The sequence below is a fragment of the Hydra vulgaris genome, chromosome 04 (assembly GCF_038396675.1).
Source record: "Hydra vulgaris chromosome 04, alternate assembly HydraT2T_AEP".
NCBI classification, from domain to species: domain Eukaryota; kingdom Metazoa; phylum Cnidaria; class Hydrozoa; order Anthoathecata; family Hydridae; genus Hydra; species Hydra vulgaris.
In genome coordinates this window covers 12,104,369-12,129,000 of record NC_088923.1, presented here as the reverse complement: position 1 = coordinate 12,129,000, position 24,632 = coordinate 12,104,369, and the positions used below count along the sequence as shown (strand labels likewise).

General features: G+C 28.5%; 2 protein-coding genes across 2 annotated transcripts in view; both read left to right on the top strand.

Annotated features, from left to right (window-relative positions):
• Positions 1-24,632, top strand: part of LOC100209329 (platelet-activating factor acetylhydrolase) — a 70,554-nt gene that overhangs the window by 45,374 nt on the left and 548 nt on the right. Inside the window, exons 6-8 of the mRNA XM_065795468.1 lie at positions 6,710-6,864; positions 10,145-10,169; positions 11,157-11,320. Of these exons, the coding sequence (XP_065651540.1) occupies positions 6,710-6,864; positions 10,145-10,169; positions 11,157-11,320 (344 nt within the window). The remainder of the gene's footprint in view (positions 1-6,709; positions 6,865-10,144; positions 10,170-11,156; positions 11,321-24,632) is intronic.
• On the top strand, positions 22,893-23,830 carry LOC136079570 (uncharacterized). The gene is made up of 2 exons (XM_065795469.1): positions 22,893-23,228; positions 23,498-23,830. The coding sequence occupies exons 1-2, from the start codon at positions 23,000-23,002 to the stop codon at positions 23,701-23,703; spliced, it is 435 nt and encodes a 144-aa protein (XP_065651541.1). The 5' UTR covers positions 22,893-22,999; the 3' UTR covers positions 23,704-23,830.

Sequence of the window (24,632 nt, the reverse complement as noted above, 5' to 3'; positions counted from 1 at the left end):
GTAAAATGGCCAGAATTGGTAATTGTCTAGGAAACTGCTAAACATGATGAAGAAGTTATGAAAAGTTAGGCACATACTCTATTGAGCAAATAAAAGAATTCATCCTAATCAGATACTTAAAGGTTGGAGGCGCTATACTGTTAACGTAACATACTTACTCTGAATAACATCATGCTCCTAAAGGATCCCACAAGTTCACAGTTTTACAACTAATATCTAATTCTCACGAGACACTACAGATGCTAAAAACAATAGGTGATACCATTGGAGTTAATGTTTTGGCAGGTATTGGTACTGCTTTAGGCAGTGCCTTACAAGCTACAATAGGCGGAGGAAGCTAAATCATTAAAGCCATTGGTGGTGCCTTTAACAACTCATTAACAAATTGTGTTTCCAACTTGGATGAAAAACTAGTTCAATCATTTGGTGTTGTTTCGTCCTCAGTATTGAAAGCCGCTGGAGGAGCAGTTAAGGGCGTTGGGAAAGGTGCAGGATCATTCTTTCAATAATTTATTGGAGGCATTTCGGAATCAATTTTATGGGCTGCAGTGCTATTAATAATTGTATATTTTGTTTTGAATAAACCGAATTGGAACTATACCTTACCGTGTTTAAAACCTCTGATTAAAACAAAGAGTAAAGAAACAATACCCAATAAAATGCACCAGGACCAATCAACAACGATGTCACCAAAAAAAATAAACACCTCAGTTGTAATTGCAAATGCCCAGCCTGTAAAGATGCCCATAAGGACTAGAACATTACTTATCTATGGTAATGGTAGGATTTTTGACTAAGAGTCCTGGATGGGAATTGAGACGCCCCAACCACTACGAGTATCCTACGGTGAGGTTGTTTCCTGTAGTGTATTACAATAATTTTTATGATGCTGTTCTATTCTGATGAGTTTTTAAGTTGCTGTTTTGTAATGATACTGTTTAGCAATGATTTTATGATGGTGTTCTATTACGATGGATTTTTATGGTGCTGTTTTGCAATGATGCTGCTTCGCAATCATTTTTATGATGCTGTTCTATTACGATGAATTTTTAAGTTGATGATGTGCAGTGATGTTGTTTAGCAATTATTTTTATGTTTTATTACAATGGTTTTTTATGTTGCTGTTTTGCAATGACGCTGTTTAGCATAATGATTTTTTTGGGGTTGCTTTATGATGCTGAATTATATGATGATATCACGAGTTTTGATGATGTGGCTGTACAATAATAATGCGGGTTTTTTTTTAATGGGATTGATAAACATGTCATTTTGCAGTGATGCAGTTTTGTTGTAATATATTTAGTCTGTGGACAGACTTTTCCTATATCTGTGAGTAATGTTACAAAGGTTGTAAAGAAACCAACCAAGCAGAACGCTTGAGTTAAGTGGTGCATATAATGTTTGGCATAAACACCAAGTAACGATGTTTATCAAACAACTTGTTTTATGAACTGGGATACGTCTAGCGTCATAGAAATATATAAAATAGAGTTGCATGTGGTAGTTGTTTATATGGGAGTTGCGTAGTGGTGCTCGATGAACAATCATATTTTATTATATGTATATGTTTTAATAATATTATATTCAGGAAATAATATCAAGTTCAGATTTATAGTTTGTATATATATTTAAATATTAATTACCGCGTATCATATATATAGATATATATATATGTATATATATATATATTAAGGTGGTTCTAAAAACAACTTTTTCTGAAAATGACTGCTGGCACCCCCTGAATATGTTGTATATAATTAAAAAAATGCTAGATTTAAGAAATTTTTGAATAAAAAATATTTTAAGGGGTTGCTACCGACCCTCGAACATTATATAGGTCCCTAATATTATCACTGCAGGATTTATTTCAGATGAAATACTAAAAGATATTAGTCATGATCAAAGGCTTCTTTACAAATATTGTAAAGGTATTGGATGAGAAAAAGTAGATGACAAATGGGCTAATTGTAAAATAGGTCCACTGAATCACGCTTGATGGTTAACCCTTTCTATAGAAATTCTTTGTTTATACACTCAAGATGATTCTCCAAAAATTTTTCTCCCAACACAGTTCTGAAAAAGCTAACCCATTATATTGTTAAATTTTGTGCTCAATCATGGTTTTAAATTAAAAAAATCTTCCAACTGATGGGGATTCCTCTCAGATTCTGCTTTTCACTATTAATCAATTGAATCTTATTAAGTTTGATGATGTAAAAAGTATTGCAAAAAAAAAAAAAATCCAAGGTAATGCTTTCTGTTTGATAATTGCAATATTTACACAATGGTTAAAAATGATGATCAGTAGAACTCTCAAATTTGAAGCAATACTCACTCTCAGAAAACAGTAAACTTTTTAAAGTTAGTTTTTCTATTTAAAATTATTAGGCAGCTGCATGTAAACCTTTTATAAAAAAAAATGTATTGTGCTCTTGTATTAAAAATTAAGTTTTAATTAACTTGATTTATTTTTTTGTTTTTAGCAAGTTTTTTGAAAGTAACAATATTATTTTTTTCAGAAACAAAAGCAGTTATGGAATAGAAAAGAAAGTCCTTTAACTGAATCGAAATGTTATGAGCTGGATATCTCATTGATATTGCTGATCTTGCTGATATCAAAATAGAGCCACTAACTACAAAATAATTTTCTGATGAAGATATTTCACATTCATTAAAAGTAAAGTAAAGCCTAATTTCAACACCTCCTAAGATATGATATTGACTTGAAACTACTTAATAAGCGCTAATAATATCAATAAAAAATTTATTTCAAGTTATATATATATGAAAAAGGTGATTATGTTAAAATGATAAAATATTTTAATTCAATTAATTTGAAAGCAGTATTTGGGGATAGAAATATCAATCAGTGTTATGACAAATTTTTAGAATTATATACAGTGGCCTGTAACAAGCTTATCCCACGTTCTAAAAAATATGGACAACCACGACAAGCTGGGATTACATCTGATATAAAGAAACTAATTACTGAAAAAAAAAAAAATATGGTCTAAGTTTATTGCATCAGGCAGAAATAATCTCGATTTATTAGCAAAATATAACCTTATTAAAACTAAGATTCGACATTCTATTGAATTAGCTTCGAAACAATTTTAACATGACTTAGTTAAAAGTTCTAAATCAAATCCTAAGAGATTTTATGCATACTTGAACAGCAAACAAAAGTATAAAGAAGGAATTTGCACTTTAAGGTTTACAGATGATAACCATTTAGATATTACAAACTTGTTAAACATATATTTTCAATCTGTATTTACTGAAGGCAATAATAAAGCCTTATTGAGTTTTAATCCTGTTACTCATGTTCACTGTGAAAATGATATAAACACAATAATCAGTTTAAAAGAAATTCTTGTACAATTAAAATCATTGGATAAATACAAATCCTGTGGGAATGACGGAGTCCATCCGTATGCAGTTGTTCTTTAAGTCTGAGTGTTCCTATTGAACATATTTTTAAGCTATCACTTAAATCGGGAGTGGTACCAAAACCATGGAAAGACTCAAACATTGTTCCAATTTTTAAAAATCTCGATAAGCTCCATTCATCCAACTATAGAACTGTTTCTCTTTCGTCAGTTTTATGCAAAATTTTAGAAAGGATATTAAAAAAATATTCATTCGACATCTTTTAGACAATAATTTGATAAATATCAGAATGGTTTTTTACCAGGTAAATCTTGTTTTACAAATTTACTTAAAAGCCAAGATATTGTAACTCTAGCAGTGGATCAAGATTATCCTATTGATATCCTCTTTACTGACACATTTGACATAGTTCACCATAGAAAACTTATATTATAAATTGAAATGTAGAGTATAAAGAGATTCATTCTTAAATGGATTGAGTCTTTTTTATCAAATAGAAGGCGAAGAGTTGTTCTTGAAGACATTGTTTCTACGTGGTTTAGTGTTTTAAGTGGTGTACCACAAGGCTGTGTTCTAGGACCAATTTTGTTTTTAATTTATATCACTGATCTTCTGAATAAACTAAAAAGTAAATGCAAGCTCTATGCTGATGATTGCAAAGTTTTCCACATAATCTGTAACAACAGTAGCAATGACCTACAGGATGACATAAATTCTATTTTTAATTGGTGCAATGACTGGAGTATGCAACTAAATATAGAAAAATGTAAAATAATGCATTTCAATAAAAGTAATAAAGTAAATAAAAACATCAATAAATATTCCATTTCCGAGTATCAATTGAGTACTGTGGATTGTATAAATGATCTTGGTATCATGTTTAAAAGCAATCTGAAATATGGTCATCATATATCTGCGTGTGTTTCTAAAGTAAATAGAATTTTAGGTCTTATCCGAGACACATTTTCATTTTTAAATGCTGATATACTTTTTGTTATATGTTTGTGATATGTTTCGCTAGTATGCCCTCATCTAGAATATCTTCTATTTGGAATCTATTTTAAAAAAAAGACATAAATCTTATTGAAGGAGTACAACATAGAGCAACAAGCCTAATTCCAGAATATTCAGAGCTCCTTTATGAGGAAAGATTAAATAGACTTAGTTTAACAACCTTATCTATGAGAAGAGAAAGAAGTGATTTAATTAACTTTTTTAAATGTCTTAATAATTTATATCAGCTATACAGTATCTTCCCTAAGGAACTTTTGTCAACCATCTGGACCAGCTGGAAGTGTTTGTGACTATATCCGCAACCAAAGATATAATTCTGAGATCTGTAGACACTCGAGTAGAAGGAATTTTTTTTCCAATTGTGTTATTCCAATTTGGAACAATTTGCCATTTGAAGTTGAACTTAATAAGTCAAACTTTAAAAAAAGTCTTGACAAACTTTATAATGTGATTTACAATTTCAAATTGTAGTTTTTAAACTTGCTGCTAAAGTGGATTACAACTCAGTGAGCATTTGCTTACCGCAGCAATTAAATTAATAAATAATAGATGTTACACAATAAGTAAAAAATTTATCCTTAAATATAAGTTAAACTTATGAGATTTTTGCTTAATAAAACGAAATGATAGACTGAATTAATAATTTTAAATACAATATTTGAGTTTACCTTGGTGTGTCAAAATTTTTTTGAGTAAAGTATCATGTGAATGTATTGAAAAGTATGAAACCACAAGGAAAAAAGTTATTATTTTTATAGCAGTTTTTGATGAGTACATTTTAATTTTGATCAAGCTGCAATCAATTTGCAAGCTGCTGTTTGACTAAACACCTTTAACTTTTTTATTTTTTTGTTTTATATATATAAATACACCTTTCAGTACCATAGCTATTACAAAATTTAAAAAAAAAAAAAAATCAACTTACTCTTGAATACCTGGGAAATATTTATCCCATAGATGAAAAAAATTAATTTCTTTATGAGGCAGCAGCCCTTACTTGTTTGATGTTATTGCAAAACCTTGCAGGTTGTTCTCTTTCATTATACTCCTGAATGTTTAACTAATATTTTTTTCAGGTAAGTTTTATGTATAAATAATATACATAAAACATAAATAATTGTGTATAAATTTTATAATACACAGGTATTAATAGCCAATATAATTTTTAATTTTTAATTATGCATAATTAAAATGTATGCATAATTGTAAATTTATGCATACATTTAATATTTATTAAGTAATTTTCTAAAATATATTTATACACAGTTATATATAATAAAGTACTTGTGATCAAAGTAAGTTAGTGAAGAACCGCTGTCATACATAATTATTTACAAATAATTTACAAATGATGGCAAAAAATAGTAATTGTGACCAGGTGGTTTTACTTTATATCCTTGAAATGGATTTCTGTCAATTTTATCGTTAATGCAGAGGTTTGTTTCTTATTGTCTACATGGTTTATATAGCAAGTTTTCCCTCCTACTCCTCTCTAAAGATTCTTATGTTTAAGTGTCTTAATTGTTTAGTATATATTTTTATCTTAAAAAAATAAAAAATAAAATATTTCATAAAAGTAGTTGCATCATAGCTAACCAGTTGCATCATAGTTGACCAGTAGTTGAAGCATAGTTGGGCTAAAATAGAAAATTTCAATTATTTGTTATTTAAATATAAAATACCAACTTAAATATCTAACTTGAAACTTGGATAATATTTAAAAATACAATGTATAAAAACAAAAACAATTTATAAATTTACAACAAATGAAATAAAAATTATGATAATGATACAATTACTATGAAAACACTGTTAAATATGGTAAAATCTGAATGGTGAGGCAAAAACCTGAAAATCTGAAGCAAATAGTGTACTTTGTAGAAAATGTACAAAAAGGCGTACAACAAATTATTATAATGGCTTCCATTGAAAGTTTAAAAAAAATTATTTTGTTATTAAAAATTAAATTGTTATTATTACACAAAAAATTACATCTTAGCACAAAATAGTCATAACAAAATGAAAAAACCAAATAACATCAATATGATAATTAACTGTATGTTATGTAATGTTACGAGTCAACCTTTAGGTCTTTCATTTTTGTATTCAAATTCTTGTTTTTTTTTCTAAACTGTTAGTCAACGATTGATAAAGTTTCTAGTTTCCTAAACTTTCTAAAAGCAAGCACAAGGATAAGAATAATTTCTTGGATTAGTTATAACGTTAGTTATAATAGTTATAACGTTAGTATAATAGTTAGATTTGTGTATCCCAGTTTTGCTTATTTTATGTTTGTCATTTACAGGTGTGGTGTTGGATTAGATGTTTGGTTTACAGCACTAACTGATGAAAGTTTTTCCAACCCTGGAAAACAATCTGTTCTCTTAATATTCACTGAATACTTTAACTGGAAGTCTAATCTTCAAAAGACATATAATTACATAGCTCAAAAAGAAAAAGGTTTTTCATGCATTATAATTATAATATTTAAGCTCGTTATTGTAATTAGAATGTTTGGCTTATTTATTATACTTAAAATGTTTATCCATTGTTATTGTAGAAATGATTTTGCCTTCATTTTAGCATTGTTATTGTACAATAGGGTGCTCTAGAAATGTATAGTGTAAATTTTCTTATTCTCAAAACTTTGCTACCTGTTGATTTTCCCATTCCTTTATCTATATTAGAATAAGTAAACGAATTTCAAGCAATATAGTAGTGTTTAAGCCTTGCCACCAGCTCCCAAAAAGTTGATAGTTTGAAATTTTTTTTACGTAAATTTATGATATCTTACATTTACAGATGTTACGTAAATTTGACACAAATATTTGGCAATTATTACATAAATGATACAAAATAATTATAATATGAATATAATATAAATTAATAAATAAAGGAAAATAAATAATTTATAAATAAAGCATATAAATAATAATATTTAATTGATAATTAATTAATATTTTAATATGTATATTATCTTTAATAATCTATTTTTATAATATCTTTCTTAAAATCTCTTTGATTTAAATTTTTTGAAGGTAAATTATCAAAGATTATCAAAGAGCACCATTACAGTAGATATGTTTAGCATGTTTTAATTTTTTATAAAGAAAAAGAAATGCAGAACATCTCCCTTTGATGAAATTCTTGATGGTAGTTGAGTTAATGATTTTCCTAATAACCAGATATTAATGTCTTTTCTTAAAACTGGTTAAAGCGATGAGTAATGTCCCAGTAAAAAAGTGCAATACTTAAAATTAAGTTTTATCTAGCAAACACGGCCATTGTTTTCAAATTCAATGGGATATAGAAATTCAAAATCAATGGGATAAAGCTGGAATAGCATTTCAATGCAAAGACAAGGTTAAAGCAAAAATTTTGGATTTGTATGATACTTACAGAACACTTTAAAAGAAGAAAGGATGTCAATCTAATGAAGCTAAAGAAAAACTGTTTGTTAATGGTCTGAAAAATTATTTTTATATTGCTCACAAAGGTGCTCAAAATAAAATATAAACTGATCAACTTCGTTCATACAAAAGGAAAATTACACAGAAAATACAGAGAGAGAGAGAAATGAAATGACAAAAAGATGGTTGAAGAAAAAAGAAGACAAAATCTTTCAGCAACAACAAGCACAAAACCTGAAACTATAAGTCCTGAAGTAGTCTTGCAATCTGCAGATGACCCTAGTGTTACAGTTAAATGCAGTTCAGACAATTCTGAAGATGAAGTTTTTGAAAATCCACCTAAATATGCTACCAATAACCAAAAAACATCCAACCTGATAAAAACAGAGTAATTACACTGGCTCTTCCACGCAATCCATTCAAAATTAAAAAAATTTCAGCAATTGCAGATCGCTTAAATTTATCAGCTGGTAAAAGAACAGCTTTCATGTCAGCTATAATTTCAGAGGCTGGTGCTGATTTGCAGTGTGTGACTTTATTAAAAACAAGCAGTAAAACAGTGGCTAAAAAATTCGAACAAAATATGGGGATGAGATTGAAACTACATTTGTTTCCTCAAAGTAAGTTACATTACATTAGGATGAAAAAACTATTCCAGAGGATGTTGAACCATTAGGTATTCTTATAGCTGGGATTCCAAACTGTAAAGAAAGTAAACTACTTGGGGTTCCAATAATCTCTGATGGAACTGATGCAAAATCTGGCTAACACCAGCCATTCTCTTGTGATTTGGTGGAAGGTAGAACAGTCAATTTTTGGACTAGTTTTTGATACTACAGCATCAAATTCTAAGTGGAAAAATGGTGCATGCGTACAGTTGGAATCCTTGCTAGACAAGAAGATTTTCTATTTTGCTTGTCGACATAATATAATGGAAAAAATTTTTTGTCTGGCAAAAGATTATTGGTCTGACATCCAGTCCTGACATTTCTGAGTTCAAAGAATTTAAGAAATCTTGGGAAAGATCGATCAAAATTAAAAATTTTACATATCACTGATCATTGTCTTAAAAAGTTGAAAGACAAAGTTGTTAAAAGTTGTTTTTTGCAACAAATGTTGACTTCAGGTGACGGTGACAGCTTGCCTCGTGATGATTACAGAGAATGTGCAGAACTCATGCTAATACTTTTGGGAGAAGAGTCTTCTTGTGGGGTGTACTGACCCGCTGGATGGCAACTGTGATATATATATAGCTAAGGTGTATGCCTTTAGTGGCGAGCTGAATTATGATCAAGATAAAATGGAGAAACTGTGTCATATTAGCATATTTAATGCACTCATCTACGTATAGACTCGGCAAGCCCCCACTTTTGCAGCCAATGCAACATCAGATGATCTCCAGCTATACCATGATCTTCACAAAACTGACATAGAGGTTGGTGAAGCAACCATTATTGCACTGAACAGGCATCTGTGGTATCTGACCAAAGAAACTGCTACTTTTTCTTTTTTTTTAAGTTTAGTGCTAGAATTGGAAAAGAAACAAATAGCCAGACAACTTATCAAAGTAAAGAAAGACATGCCACTGGATAAAGGATTACCAGTTTTTTCACAGTTGGTTTCATCCACAAAATTAGTACATTTGATTGGCAAAAAATTTTGGCTCCTGTTCAACCTACTCGGAATTGAAACTGCCTGGTTACACTTGCCGCCAGCACAGTGGGAAACAAATAGTGATTTTCATGAAGCAGCTATGTTTATTCGTCATGCAAAAGTTGTTAATGATCTTGCTGAAAGAGCCATGAAACTCATCACAGACTTAACAAACACTTTAACTAAAGATGAAATACAGAAACAATATTTGTTTCAGGTTATTGAAAAACACAGACACAAAGTACCGGATTTTAAAAAAGGAACCCTGGGAAACATTTAAAAACTGTTTTTTTTTTCTTATTGACATCAGTTCTAATTTAGCATTTTAAATCTTATAAAATAACCTTACTGAACTTTTTTTTTATGTTCATTATTTAAATAAACATATCAACAGTTTTTTAAATTTTGAAAAAAATTGTGTTATATTTTCAATGTTACAATTTTTTCGTAGTATTTTCAATGTTAAATAATATGAAAAGCATTTTCTTTGTGGTGGCAAGGCTTACAGTTGTTTCTAAATCTTAAAGTATGATTTTTCTTGTATTTCATGATGAAAAGAATGGGAAAATATCCAGGGAGCTAAAAAATTTTGACTAAAAATTTTGACTAAAAATTTTTCGAGCACCCTATTGTACAAATGAACTTGCTTTTATTTAAGTTTTGACTTTTTTATCTAGGTGCAACTGAGTTGATTACCCTAAAGTAAGTGTTGTTTTGAATATTTAATTTTTTTTTCTTTTTTAATTAATAAATATTGCTGAATAAACACACAAATGGTCATTTAAGCAATATCAATACTGCAGAGAATGAAGGCTGTTTCAAACAGAATGTAATGGTATCATGCTATAAAGAATTAGCATAATTAGGACTTTACTATTGATCGCACTATTGTTTATTAATTATAAAAGTTTTAGTCCATAATTAGAGTTACCTTTGTTTGGTCCATAATTCAAGTGACCTTTGTTTTAAACATTTTAAATTTTTGTTCAATTGTTTGGTTTAAAAAGCAAAAATAATGTAAAGCATTTTTTTAAAACAAATTCTAACTTAATTATAGTTATGTGTTATATATATGATTAATAATCAATTAAAAATAAAATAATTAAAATTAAAAAGTTATAAAGTTCTTGAGATGAAGGAGAGCGATATAGAACAAAGAGAAAGGCGACGGAGTGAAGTGGTGCTAAACAAAAGCACATAAAAGAATAGTCTGTGGATTCAAACCTAGTTTCCCGACAAATAGGTGAGTTCTTACATTGTAGATGCTCAGGCCAAGCATGTGATAACCATCAACACTAAGATTACAAGATGAAACAGCAGAACTCAAATTAGTCTCACAAAGAGCATGTGGGTATGACCAACTTTACAAGAGATAAAACTCAACAAAAGAAAAGTTACTTTGAAGACCACAAATATTAGTGAATGATAGATTTAGAGAGTTTGGTGATGATGATGGTTTTTTGTGTTTTTGGTATGTGAGCCATTTTTAAATTTATTGAAGAACTTGTCTCAAAGCACAGATAGTACTCAGTATACTATTTAATAGTCCAAGCAATCGCCTCATTACCAATAATAAACCCCAAGCCGTAATATACATATACATAACATTCGTACACAAATACATATATATAACATACATACATTTGAGTAAGTCTCATAAGTTCTCTTTTAAAATGTTTTATTCTTTAGGGCAGCTGATCATTATGACCAATCAGATATTCCTGGAATAATTCCAACATTTTTTCATCCATTTCTCAGAGGATTTCTTAGACATCGAATATCTTATACTGCTGCTATTGATGTACAAAGAAAAGTGATTTCTGATTATTTCAAAAAATGTTATAACAAACAAGGTCACTCTTTATCTTTTCTTTTTTTTTTTTTTTGATTTTTATACTTTGATGCAAATGATCAAATAATTAAGATAAAATAGTCGTAACTAAAATAATATAGAAATAGAATTAATATACAACTAAAAAATAATATATAATTTTTTAAACATTAATAATATAGTTATAAATTTGAAATAAGAAAAAATTATGTAGTAAAAAAAAGTTACATTATTTATTTTACCGTAAAACCTATATCAAAGCTTTTTCTAAAACATTTGTTATTATAAGGTTTATATTGAGTCAAATTTTATATTTGTTTAAATATGAATATAAATGTTGTCATAGATAACTATTAAATGAAACTATTTTTAGATTAAATTTATATATTACTTTTGTAATAAATACTTATATTTGTGATATACAGGTTCTTGAGTCAAGTAAAAATGATATACAGGTTCTTGAGTCAAGTATACAGGTTGTATACAAGTATACAAGTATACAGGTTGTGATATACAGGTTCTTGAGTCAAGTAAAAAAGAACTGTCTTTTAAATATTGCACATAAAAGTATTAAAGTTGTTTATTATAAGATATTAAAATTCACTCAATAAAAATAAAAAAATTTAAACGTTTTTTCACAAAATTAATAAAATAATTAAATTATGGCAAAATAAAAAAATTATTCAGTTTTTCTTTTTTTTAAATGATATTTTTAACAGTCTAACTCAAGTCATTTGTACTTAAAATATGAAATTAATCATATAGAATAATGTAATGTATGTAAATAATGATATATAGAAACTACTACTAGACAAAACAAGTAATATTGGCTACTAGGTGTAGATAAGGGGAAATACTAGGGTTTACTAATTTTTACTTCTTGTTTACCAAGCAATCACTCTACCACAAACCCACTAGTGTATAAATATCAGGAACTATATGAAATATCAGAAACTATATCATAATCTATATCAGGAACTATATAAGGAACATATATAAGGAACTTCCTTAAACCTCTACTGAACAAGATAAAAATAATAATATGCAATGCCAGAAATTATGCAAAACAAAAATTATACAAAATACCAGGAACTGTATAAAGCCAACAACATGTAACCTTTACTAATAATTATTTTATAAATTATTTTATTTATTTAAATTTTTCAGCAATCATTAACAACTATTTAATTTAACATATATTATCTGAAGAAGGCATAAAATAATAATACTAAATATGATAATGTTGGTGTAACATTGTTCACCTAATTTATCTTATTGAATGCTTAACAACTTTAAAAAACAAACTGTTAAATGCTCTAATTTTTAAACAGCTACATAAAGTTTGCTGTGAGATAAATGTTTTTTTGTAGATATAAACTAACCCAATCAAACATTCATAAGTGTCATTGCATAACTTAGCTTTAAGGTCTAAATTTCTAAGTAACATTATTACACAATTTATGATCAAGTTAGGACTGTTGAGTTTTTGGGCAGGCTAACTTCATCTAATCTCATTATTTAAATACGAAAAATTGAAAAAAAAAACAATTTTGAATTTTGAATAATGATGAGACATATATGAGATACACTCCTGCTTTTTTTTTGAAAACTGAAAAAAAAAAATTTTTTCAAAGACTATTTTTGGAAATTTAAATGTGACTGTCAAAATATAAAAAAATATTATAATTAAGTACTATAAAAAGTTTGTAATTTTTTTTTTATTCCTATCTCTCCATTATGAAATTAACTTTTTTGCAGTTGGTCAATATTGCAGATTGTTTCTTATTAAAAGCATCTTGCGCAAAGTTGCACCAATCAAGTCTAGTAATAATTCAAAAAAAAACAATCATTCATTCATTTTATATGCTTTGAAAATTCATTCAAAGTTACATTTCACAGATAAACTTGACAAAGCCTAAACTCTACTCCGGTTTTTCCAAGTTCATAAAGTTTAGGTATGACTTTTCATAAAAATTCTTTACTTTTTAATTGTGTTTTAGCAAATGTTTATAATAAATTTAAACATAAGATATTTAACATCTAATTATAAAATTGAAGTAGGCCACTGGCAAGCTAGAGGAAATTAGGCTATAAAAATTTTTATGGAATAAAAAATATTCAATTAATGCTGGCGAATTTAAAAACTATACCCAAAAACCAGCAGAATAGAATGTTTCTCTATCCACAATTTATGCCTCAAAGTGTTTATAAAATGCTAATCTATAGATCTCAAATTGTTAGAGATGAATCAATATATGTATGTTTTATATATATGTATATATATATGTATGTATATATATATATGTATGTATATATATATATATATATATATATATATATATATATATATATATATATATATATATATATATATTGGTGGTGCAAAAACATGTTTGAAAAAGTTTGTTGTATGCTCTGTGTACTTTACGGTAAAATATTTTTAGACTGCAGTTTGTTCTGTTTTTGTTCTAATTTTAATTTGTTAGCAGTTTGTTCTGTTGTTTGTTCTAATTTTATACACTGCGCATAAAAGTTACAAGGCATCTTAAAAATATTTATAAAACTCCACTGTACATTTATATTTAAAAACTAAATTTTATAGTAAATGAAAGCAAAAGGTTTTCAACACTAAACAACATTTAAAAAATTTATTTTAGATGTAATTCATTTTTTCAGTGCGAAAAAATTTATATTAAATGTCTAATATAAAAAGACGTCTCATTTTTAAAAAATTATTAGGGGTACCTTTACTGATTTTTTGAATCACTTCAATCATTCTAGAAGATAAAGAGTTGTACAGCATTTATGCATGAGATGTTTATTGCATCCTATGCAGATGGAATAAATGATTTTAAGTGAACTGTATTGTTTACCACCTTCAAACACTATATGTGACAGCTGTCCCTAAGCATTCTCTATAATATTCAGTTTTTTTTGTCTCCATTTTTCCATCAACCAAATGAACTTCTAATTTACCATAAAACTGGTTACTGGTTCTTTATGCAAATTGTAAAAATAATAGTTCTGGCTTATCAATATAAATTTGTTTTTCATCAGAAAATACTACTGATTGCCACTTTTCTTTCAATGTTATATGGACCTTAGCAAAAGTTATTCAAATTTTGGCGCTAAAGGTGAAAAAAATTATGAATAAATCACTAAATTTCATGTAAGTTAGCAATCACTCCTGCTTCTGCAATACTTTAACACACAATTAATGAAGAATATAGGCTTGTCTCATTAACTTTTACCTAGCAAGGTCACTTAATGTTGATGGGCGTCCTTTTTTTTATTCCTAGCAAGTGACCCAACATTAAGTGACCTAGCAAGGTCACTTAATGTTGATGGGCGTCCTTTTTTTTATTCCATATGTATAAGGACTATTGACGTTGTTTCTAATTATATTTTGGCTGCGTCTGATATCTCTAGCCATGTAACTAATGGAATGTCTCTTTTTTGCTAAGTTATAGAGTTTTTTCTCATCTGGACACAAGGTGTGGCGCAACTCACTATTAATTGATTTATTATTTTAAACTTATTTTAAAAAATCTAAATTAAATTTTTGACAGCTCACAACAGTTAAATAATAGTCTGTGGTGTTTACATCAAGTAAATATTTGTAATTGTCCACAACTTTGTAAATAAAAATAGTAATCTTTTTAAATAAAAATTTAGGTAAGTTAAAAATGAATTTTTGAAATCGTCAGTATTCATGTATTGCCCAAAAATTATCATTAAATAATGAAATTATTTAATGATAACGCTTCTTAAAATAAAAAGATAAAAAGTTCTTGTTTTGAAAAATTGCACTTTTGATATGCATTTTTTGGTTATCATTTTGTTGCGCAGTATACATTTGGTTAAATTAACAACAGTGGTTCACCTACAGAACTTTTTTACTACTACAATAACTCAAAATTAATAAATAACTAGATCATAAATTATTCTATGGAAAAAATTTGCCGATAACACTGCCCAACAGTGATTTTGTTTCAGAACCAAAATTAGTTATTTCTTATGCATTTCCACCTGCTGAATTTAAAAATGAAATATTAGCTCTAGTTAAAGAAATAAAAAATTTTCACTCAAGAGTGTAAATTTTCATTTTTTTTTTTTTTAATTTTGTTTTTGACTATTCATGTTTTATTCATGTTTAAAACTTGTGATATTAGTTATGTGTCTTTGCTAAAGTTTTTGGTCTAATCAATTCTTAGTTTTTTTTTTCATTTACTATTGTAAAATTTGACAAATAAACATGCTAAGGAAGTGTGTAAATTAAGTGGACAATTTTTGTTACATTTGTGGTGAAATAACATTTTCCTCACAGAACTAAACAATGACACCTCTTGCGAAGACTGCTTACTAGCATCACTTTGACCAGAATAAGTCATCAGCTCCACATATATGTTGTAGCTCTTGTTTGGTTACACTACGAGAATGGTTAAAAAATAAAAAAAGAACTTTGGCTTTTGCTATTTCTATGGTATGGAGAGAGCCTAAAAACCATACAGATGACTGCTATTTCTGCTTGACCCCACCCATTATGGCAAGTTTGTCAATAAAGAAAATAGGAAAAGTTAAATATCCGAGTCTTTTATCTGTCATTCCTATTCCACATTCACATATTCCACATTCGGATAGTTTACCAGTTCCAACTCCACCACAAAGTTGTGAGTTAGGAGCAGAAAATAAAGTAAAAATAGAAGAAAAAGAAGAAAACAAGCTACATCAAATAATTCTAGCAGAATAAAGTGATCTTGTTCGAAATCTAAACTTGTCACAGGAAAAAGTATAACTTCTAGGGTCAAGACTAAAGCAGTGGAATCTTCTCCAATTTGATGTCAAGGCTTCATATTACATTAAACGGCAGCAGAATTGGCTTTCTTTTTTTGAGAAGAAAAATGGTCTTGTTATTTGCATTGATATCTTTGGATTAATGTATTGTCTTAATTTGAACTATGATCCAACTGAATTGGGATTGTTCATAGACTCATCTAAGCCAAGTTTGAATGCTGTATTACTGCACAATAGAAACCGTCTTCCTAAGGCTCTTAAGGGAGTGTGGATTCTTAGTCAACAAAAGAAATGGTAACTACATTCAATTGGCAACAGTACTTCTGCAAAAATACCATCAATTTGGATGTAAAATCTTTCTTAAGATTCATTTCCTCCACTTACACCTTGACAATTTTTTTTTTTTGTTGCCCAGTGCAATTTTCTAGTTGTCAAAACGTTTAAGTATCCTCTAATAATGTCCGATAAAATCTTAGATCATTAAAAACTATAGACGCGACCTATGCTCAATGATATATAATAAACTAGATGGTATATGATATACTATGATAGCTGATATATAATGATATATTATAAACTAGAAGTCTAACTTGCGGGATTTTATTGGGCGATAAATGAAGCCTTTTTTTTTGATTGTAAATATTGTCCACACAAATTTTAGTCCAGATCTAATAAACAGGTGGGTTTAAAAAAAAAAAAGGCAGGGGGGAGGTTTCTTATGTTATAATACAAATATTTTTTATAAATAATTTCAGTTTATAAATCTGAACTAATATTTTTTTACAAAACACACATAAAACTATTTAATTCTAGTGTGGCTTGCGGTCAAATACGCATTTCTAACAGCTGTTTTATAATAATTAAGTAGGATATAGGGGAAGTTGGGGCACAGTAGATCGGATTTCTTTATTTTTTAAATTGAGAAAATGTTAAAATATGTATTTTATTTTTTTCAAGATGAAAGGATTGAGATATATGTCTTTCATGATAATAAATCACACAATGTCATAAATCACAAGATAATAAACCCAAATATTTATTATCTAACAGCTCACAGAAAGGTTTAAGTGAGTTGTGTTACGTTATTCACTGTGCCTCAGTACTGGGGTACAGTAAATCCATTAACACAGCTGTGAATTAATGATAGTGAATAAGGGCATAGCCAAATAACTATGAGTCTGAGGGAGTAAAGACACTGTACACTATACTTTTAGCATACTTTTATTAATTAGATTAGTATAAAATTAAAAAATTAGATATTTTGAAAATTGAGAAGAAAAAAAAGAATTTTATTGATAATAAAACTTATAAAAATAATAAAAAATTCAAAAATTATTATTCATAACTTATAACTAATAAATTCATTTTCATGTTTGTTAAAAATGCATTAATTTAATCTTTAAGATCATTTATGGGGCATAGTGAATCAACCTATTCACTGTACCCCGATTCACTGTGCCCCTCCATAGCAATATAAGTTTAGGTCTAATTTCTTGATATTTATGCTTACTTTTGTTAACTAAAGTGAATTTTAATATTTATGCTTCCTTCCTAAGGAAGCATAAGTATCAAAATTTACTTTAGTTAACAAAAAACAAAAATTACCTACCAAAAACCGATAATCAAAAATTATGTGATATCAACTATAAATAAAGATGGCTGATATATTAGCACATAAAATGATTACATTATCAAGATGAATAAAATTCTAATCTTTGAGAAAATGCCTCTTATTCACTGTGCCCGCTTCCCCTACGCTGATATAAGTTTTATACTTTGATGAGAAATAAAGCAAAAGCTCGTTTTTAACAAGTCGAGACTTACTTGGTCATCGATTTTTAAAGCCTGTTTACATTGAAAATTTTATATTTACCAATGACTGAAATAATTATTTTCTAATTTTTAAGGCCAATGTTTACTGGTTTTGTTGTTGTTGTTAATAACAAGTTATTAACAACAATAATTAGTTAATAATAAATAAATAATTAAACAGGGGGGAGGGGGTAAGGGGTCATAATAAGCTTGAGGTAGGTGGGAAAATTTTCCAAAAATTAATAAGCATTTCCTTTCCCCCCCCCCCCAACCCTCTTTTTATTTAGGACTCGAGAGTAGGTTTATTAAAAAGTATTAAAGAAGTGCTTCAAAAACATCTGCCGTTTTACTTTTCTTTTCAAAACTTTAATCTCTTTCTAACCATGGATTTATGGAAAATATGGATTTGGGAAATATAAATTATTATTTTACAAGTATTCTAATTTCCTCTTAACACTTTTACATAAATAGTATTTATATTTAAAATATATTTACTTCAAGTTTAAGAAAAGAAAAGGTAAATGATATTTCTTTACAATTTTAATCCGCCATTTATAAAGAGGGCAAGAGCGGCTGCACTTTTCGGATCGAAGTTAAACATCTAGTATAAACAATATATCATTGCTTTAGCCATAAAACGCTAATCTAATCGTTTTTACGTCGAGTTTACTCTTTCATTTAACTTTTTTTTGCACAAAGAGATATAAAACTGGTATTAATATATCGCTTCACGGATAAGAGTTTGTATTTTTTACAATAGTAATAGATAAATAGTTTTAAAGAAATAATGTAGTAATTGCTGTATTTAGTCTTTTAGAATATATTTCATAAAAGTATACTCTATATATTTTTAATAAAAAGAATTTTCCTAAAAAATTTAAACAGGATCTTATTTCTACACCTCTTTAAGATGCAATTGAGAACTTGAAAGTTGAAATTAAGATAAGATGTAATTGAGAAATACAACATGTAATTTAGAAATCGCAATATGTAATTAAGAAACACAATATGTAATGAAGAAGTTTTAAAATGTAATTGAGAATACATTATTTGTGATTGCGAATTCACACTGTAAGCTTAAAGGTCATTATAAAAGATCTTCTTGGACATGCATTTTAATAAGTTAATTATATTAAATTTAGCACTTGTATGCACCAGCAATACAGTAATGCAGTAATGGAATTGAAAGATCGTTGTGTTATTTGTCAATACACTATGAATAGAAAGTCTGTTATTAAATTGAATCCGTGCAAGCATTTATTTCACCAAATTTGTTTACATCCAGTTTTGGAACAACCAGAATCAACTTGTCCAATTTGTAGGCATGAAATACATATAACTGAACAAGTTGAAAGAAAACATTACGCTTTATCTTCGTCGAATGATAGAAGAAGATTTATTGAATGTGCTGAGTGAAATGACGATTGGGTGACTCTGGCGCAAACTTAAGGTGTCAAATATAAGACAGCACACAATTGAGTTCGTAGCGGATATTTAAATTTTATTGAAAGAGGTGGTTTTAAACCAAAAAAATTAACCGATAATCAAATTGAAGAAACACTATCATGGATTAATAGTGACTGTCAGTTGACATTTTAATATCAATTTAATACTAGCATCAGCTCAACAACAACCACCAATTACCTCGAAGGCAAATTGTTTTTATTAAAAAAAAGTGCACAAGGTAATTTCTACAATAAAAAGTAATGAGAGCAAACAAAAAAGAGCTGAATATGTTAGGAACATCAACGAACACATCAAAAATGATCATCAGATAGTTTGATTAGATGAAATACATTTTACCCTTTTTTGTAGAATAACCCAAGGGCGTGCTAAACAGGGAAAAAGAGCAATAATGAAAATACCTTATTCAAAAGGGGCAAACATCTAATTGATTGCAGCTATATTAACAACAAATGTCATCCTGATGGAAACTCACAGAGGATCGTTTAAAGCCGATTCTTGTAACGAGTGGATGTTGGCTTTGTTTTACCAGTGGGTTACATCCGAGAATCGTTTAGATGATTTGGTTGTAGTAACAGACAATGCTCCATGTCAGGCTCGTTTGGAAAGGGTGTTTGAAAATTCACCGGCTCAGTTGTTACAATTAGGACCCTACATTCAATGTTGAACCCAATGGAAGCCATCTGGTCCAAAATAAAAATTACCATTAAAAATATGATTCGCTTTCCACATGTATTCGGTGCTGGGATTATGAAACAACGAGTGCAGTATTTAGAAAGAGTTGTTACTGCGGCAAACAATGCAATAATGGGAGGTGATTGTACACGCGCTGTACAACACAACCACGCATTACGCAACAATTTTAAATATGTAAAACGTCCAAGTTGGTGCTTAACTGAATATTGCAATGATTTTTAATGACATTGTTTAAATTCTATTTAAATTTTATATTTTTATGTAAATAATTTATTTGTGTTTTATTTATTATTCATATAAAATCTCAATTAAATTTTTCACAAACAAAAATAAAAAAAAGATTTGAGTTACCGCATAAACCTCAAATGCCCTTTTCATGACTTTTTCATGACTTTTTATATTTTATTGATATTATATTATTATTTCCAGCCTTTAATTACGAAGTGTATTAGGACTACAAAATTCAAAATGCAAAGAACTTTGTATTCTTTATAATTTCTTTAATTACAACTATCATGTACTCAATTACATTTTATGGTTTCTTATTTACAACTTTCGTTTTTTCAATTACATCTGACGTTTCTTAATTACAACTTTTATCTTCTCAATTATACTTACTTTTCTTAATTACAACATTCTTCTTCTCAATTTCATCTTGCTTTTCTTAATTACAACTTTCAAGTTGTCTATTACATCTTGAAAAGATGTAGGGGAGGATGGGGTAAGATGACGAATGGGGCAAGATGACAACCTACCATTATCTTCAAAATTCAACTAAATATGAAAGCTGACTGTAGCTGAGAGCGATGTAGATTATATCTACTAGATTTATTTATGTTTTCTTTATAAATATCATTTTCTGGATGAAAGATAAGTATTAAATAAGGTTTTTCCGATATTAGGAAAAAAAAAAAATTCACTTTCATTTGATTTTTTTCATCATTACATCACCAGCTAAAGGTAAGCAAGAATTTTTAATTTGTTCAATTTGGAAGCCAAACGAGTAGTATTAAGCTATGATAACTTATTTATGTATAGTTCTGAATCACCTTTGAAGATTGCGTAGTCTAGGGGCAAGATGAACGAGGTAAGATGACTCGTTCGTTGTTTTGCCGAAGTACATGTTTTACTATAAACTGTATGAACACTGCCTCTAGTTTTGTTTAACTTAAATCTTGTTGCCTAGTTGTATTTAACTTATAACAATAAACACAATTATAATAAAATAACTTAGAATAATAATTAAAGTTACTTTAAAGTTAAGTTTATTAAGTTTAGGTATGTTGTGAATATTATTATTTATGCATATGTCAATTTTAGTTATGCGTATATCTGTTTGTAAAATAAGCATAGCTAATATGATTAGGGTTAATAACTATACTTTATGGTTATATTTAATCTGTTTTATACATACATATACATACATATATATATACATATATATATATATATATATATATATATATATATATATATATATATATATATATATATATATATATATTATATATATACATATGTATATACATATACATATGTTTGATCATCCATTTCTGATGAATCTTTGTTGATGAAACACAGTGTTAAATGGAAAAAATTTTTGTTAAGTGATTTTCTACTACTAATATACATATGTATGTATATGTATATATATACATACATATACATATATATATATATATATATATATATATATATATATATATATATATATATATATATATATATATATATATATATATATACACATATATATACATATGTGTGTGTGTGTGTGTGTGTGTGTGTGTGTGTGTGTAAAGTATATTTCTAATATGGTACATGTATTTGCATGTTATTTGTTTATATTGACAGTCCCATTGTATACTATTGTGTTATTTGTAGTTATTAAAATGGTTCGCAACTATTTCAGAACTACAAGTAGAGGTGCCAATGGAAATTGGACAATGCAAAACATGACTCAAGCTATTGAAGCTTGCAATTCCAATGCTTGCAGCAAGAACCAAGCTGCTGTAAATTTTGGAGTTCCAGAAGCAACACTAAGGCGTTACCTTAAAAAATCTTCGGATCAATATTTAATTAGCAATGGAAGATTTCATCCTATATTTTCAATGGAAATGAAAAAATTACTTGCAGAATATTTAATTGAGTTGAGCAAAAGATTTTTTGGTATGACCAAAGTACAGCTCAGAAAATGTGCATTTGAATTTGCAGAACATAATAATGTTCAACATAATTTTAACAGGGAATTAAAAATTGCTGGTCTTGACTGGTTAAGTGGATTTTTGAAATGCCACAACATATTTCATTATGAACTCCTGAAATGACGTCTTTGGGTAGAATTCAAAGTTTTAACTCCCCACAGATTGCAATATTTTTTGATTTACTTCGAGATCTCTTGAGAACACATAAATTTTTACCTTCAAGAATCTTCAATGCTGATGAAAGTGGGTTACCCACTGTACCAACAAAAATCCCAAAAGTATTTTCAGTCAAAGGCATTAAAAGAGTGGCCAAAGTTGTTTCTGCTGAAAGAGGAAAAACCGTAACCATAGTTTGTAGCATGAATGCTGCTGGAACTTACATACCTCCAGCTTTTATTTTTCCACGAAAAAGAATGCGGCATGATTTTCTGGACAATTCTCCACTTGATTCAGTTGGCTTTGCCCACAACTCTGGTTGGATGACGCAGGAAATTTTTGTAGATTATTTAAAGCACTTCGCTTATCACACAAAACCAACTATTGCTGATCCTGTTCTGTTAATTGTGGATAACCATAACTCACACATAAGTTTTTCAGCCATTAAATATTGCAGAAAACATTCAATAGTAATGCTAACATTGCCACCACATGCCACCCATATGATGTAACCTCTGGATGTTACCTTCTTTTCACCATTCAAAACTTACTACAGTCAAGCTTGTGATAACTCGATGGTAAATCACCCAGGTAGACCAATCACTGAAGCACAGATTCCTGCACTTGTAAGACATGCATATGACCGATCAGCAACAACTGGCATTGCAAGAAAAGGATTTGAAGAAACTGGAATCTGGCCCTTCAATCCGCAGATCTTTTCCTTAACTGACTTTGCACCATCATTGACCAGTGATAGCTCAATACCAAAAAATCAGATTATATCAAATAATCAATCAGGAATAAGTATGTAAATTATATATTATTTAGACAGTTCGGTTTTTTATTTTTTTCTTAAAACTAAAAGTTAAAAAATGTTTGTCTTCGTTTTTTTATCTACAAATTTTTACCTGACAATTTATAATTTAAATAAGCTAATAACTTCAGCTTATCTATAATATTGGACAATTATGCTAAATAATAGAATATGAAATAACGTAAAATTAACCTAAATAGTTTTATGATGATTTTTATGACATATGTTATATAATTTTTTCTGTAATATTTTGTTCCAGTAGTTGAAGATCGCCAGCAACAGTCAACATCAAAGGTGAAACTTAATGCAGTTACATCAGCATTGACCATATCATTTAACAACAATAACTCTTTATCATTGCCAACTGTTAACACTGAACCAAAATGCATTCAGTCGAATGCAGATGCAAATGTTGATAGAACCCAAACAGAGTTAAACGATGTGCCAAAAACTGTATCATCTTAGAACATTCGACCTTATCCTATTGCTTGTAGGGTTACAAATAGTGCTAGCCGTAAACGAAAATTTAAGCGAGCAGAAGTGGCAACAAGTTTCCCTTTTAAAGCTGCAGTTCAATTAGCTGCACTCGAGAAAAAAGAAAAATTGATGAATCAAAAAATAAAGAAAGCTGTTAGAGAAAAGAAGGGCCAGCTTAAAAAAACAGCTGTAACTAACGATAGAAAGAAAAATGACAAAGCCAAAAAAAGAGCGGAAAAAAAATCCAAAAATCAAGTTTCAAAAATAGTTGACAAAACTGAAGAAATTTCATGTTGGTATTGTGAAATTATCTATGGTGATCCTAATGATCCATTGCTTGATGATGACTGGGATATGTGTAAATCCTGTGAACACTGGTGTCATTTAACTTGTGGGCAATATGTTGAACGCAAATTTACTAGTACTGTATGCTTCTCTTGTGTAGCTTAGCAATTATTACATTGTTTTATTGCCCATTAAAATATTTTGTTTGACATTTGTTTTATTTTGTTGTTTTGGAATTTACTATGAACTGATTAACAAGTTTTTTGGCATAGCCCTATATAAATATAATAACTTAATTTTTTTTTTAAATTACACCACTATTTGTATTACTTATTTTATAAACTAGAATTTATGATACCGTGATATTTAAGACAGTAATGGTATCATGGAATTAACTTATCTTAAAATCGTCATCTTGCCCTGCATACGGGGCAAGATGACGATTTTAAGATAACACTTATTGACTAAGATATAAGTCAATAAGTGTTATCAATAAGATGAACACTTATTGACTAAGATATAAGTGCTTTTCAAAACGTTCGTCATCTTGCCCCATGTTCCCCTAATTTGTTTTTCACACTAAGTGACGTTACATACGCAAAAAAAATTAAGCCTCAGCGATATACGAAAAA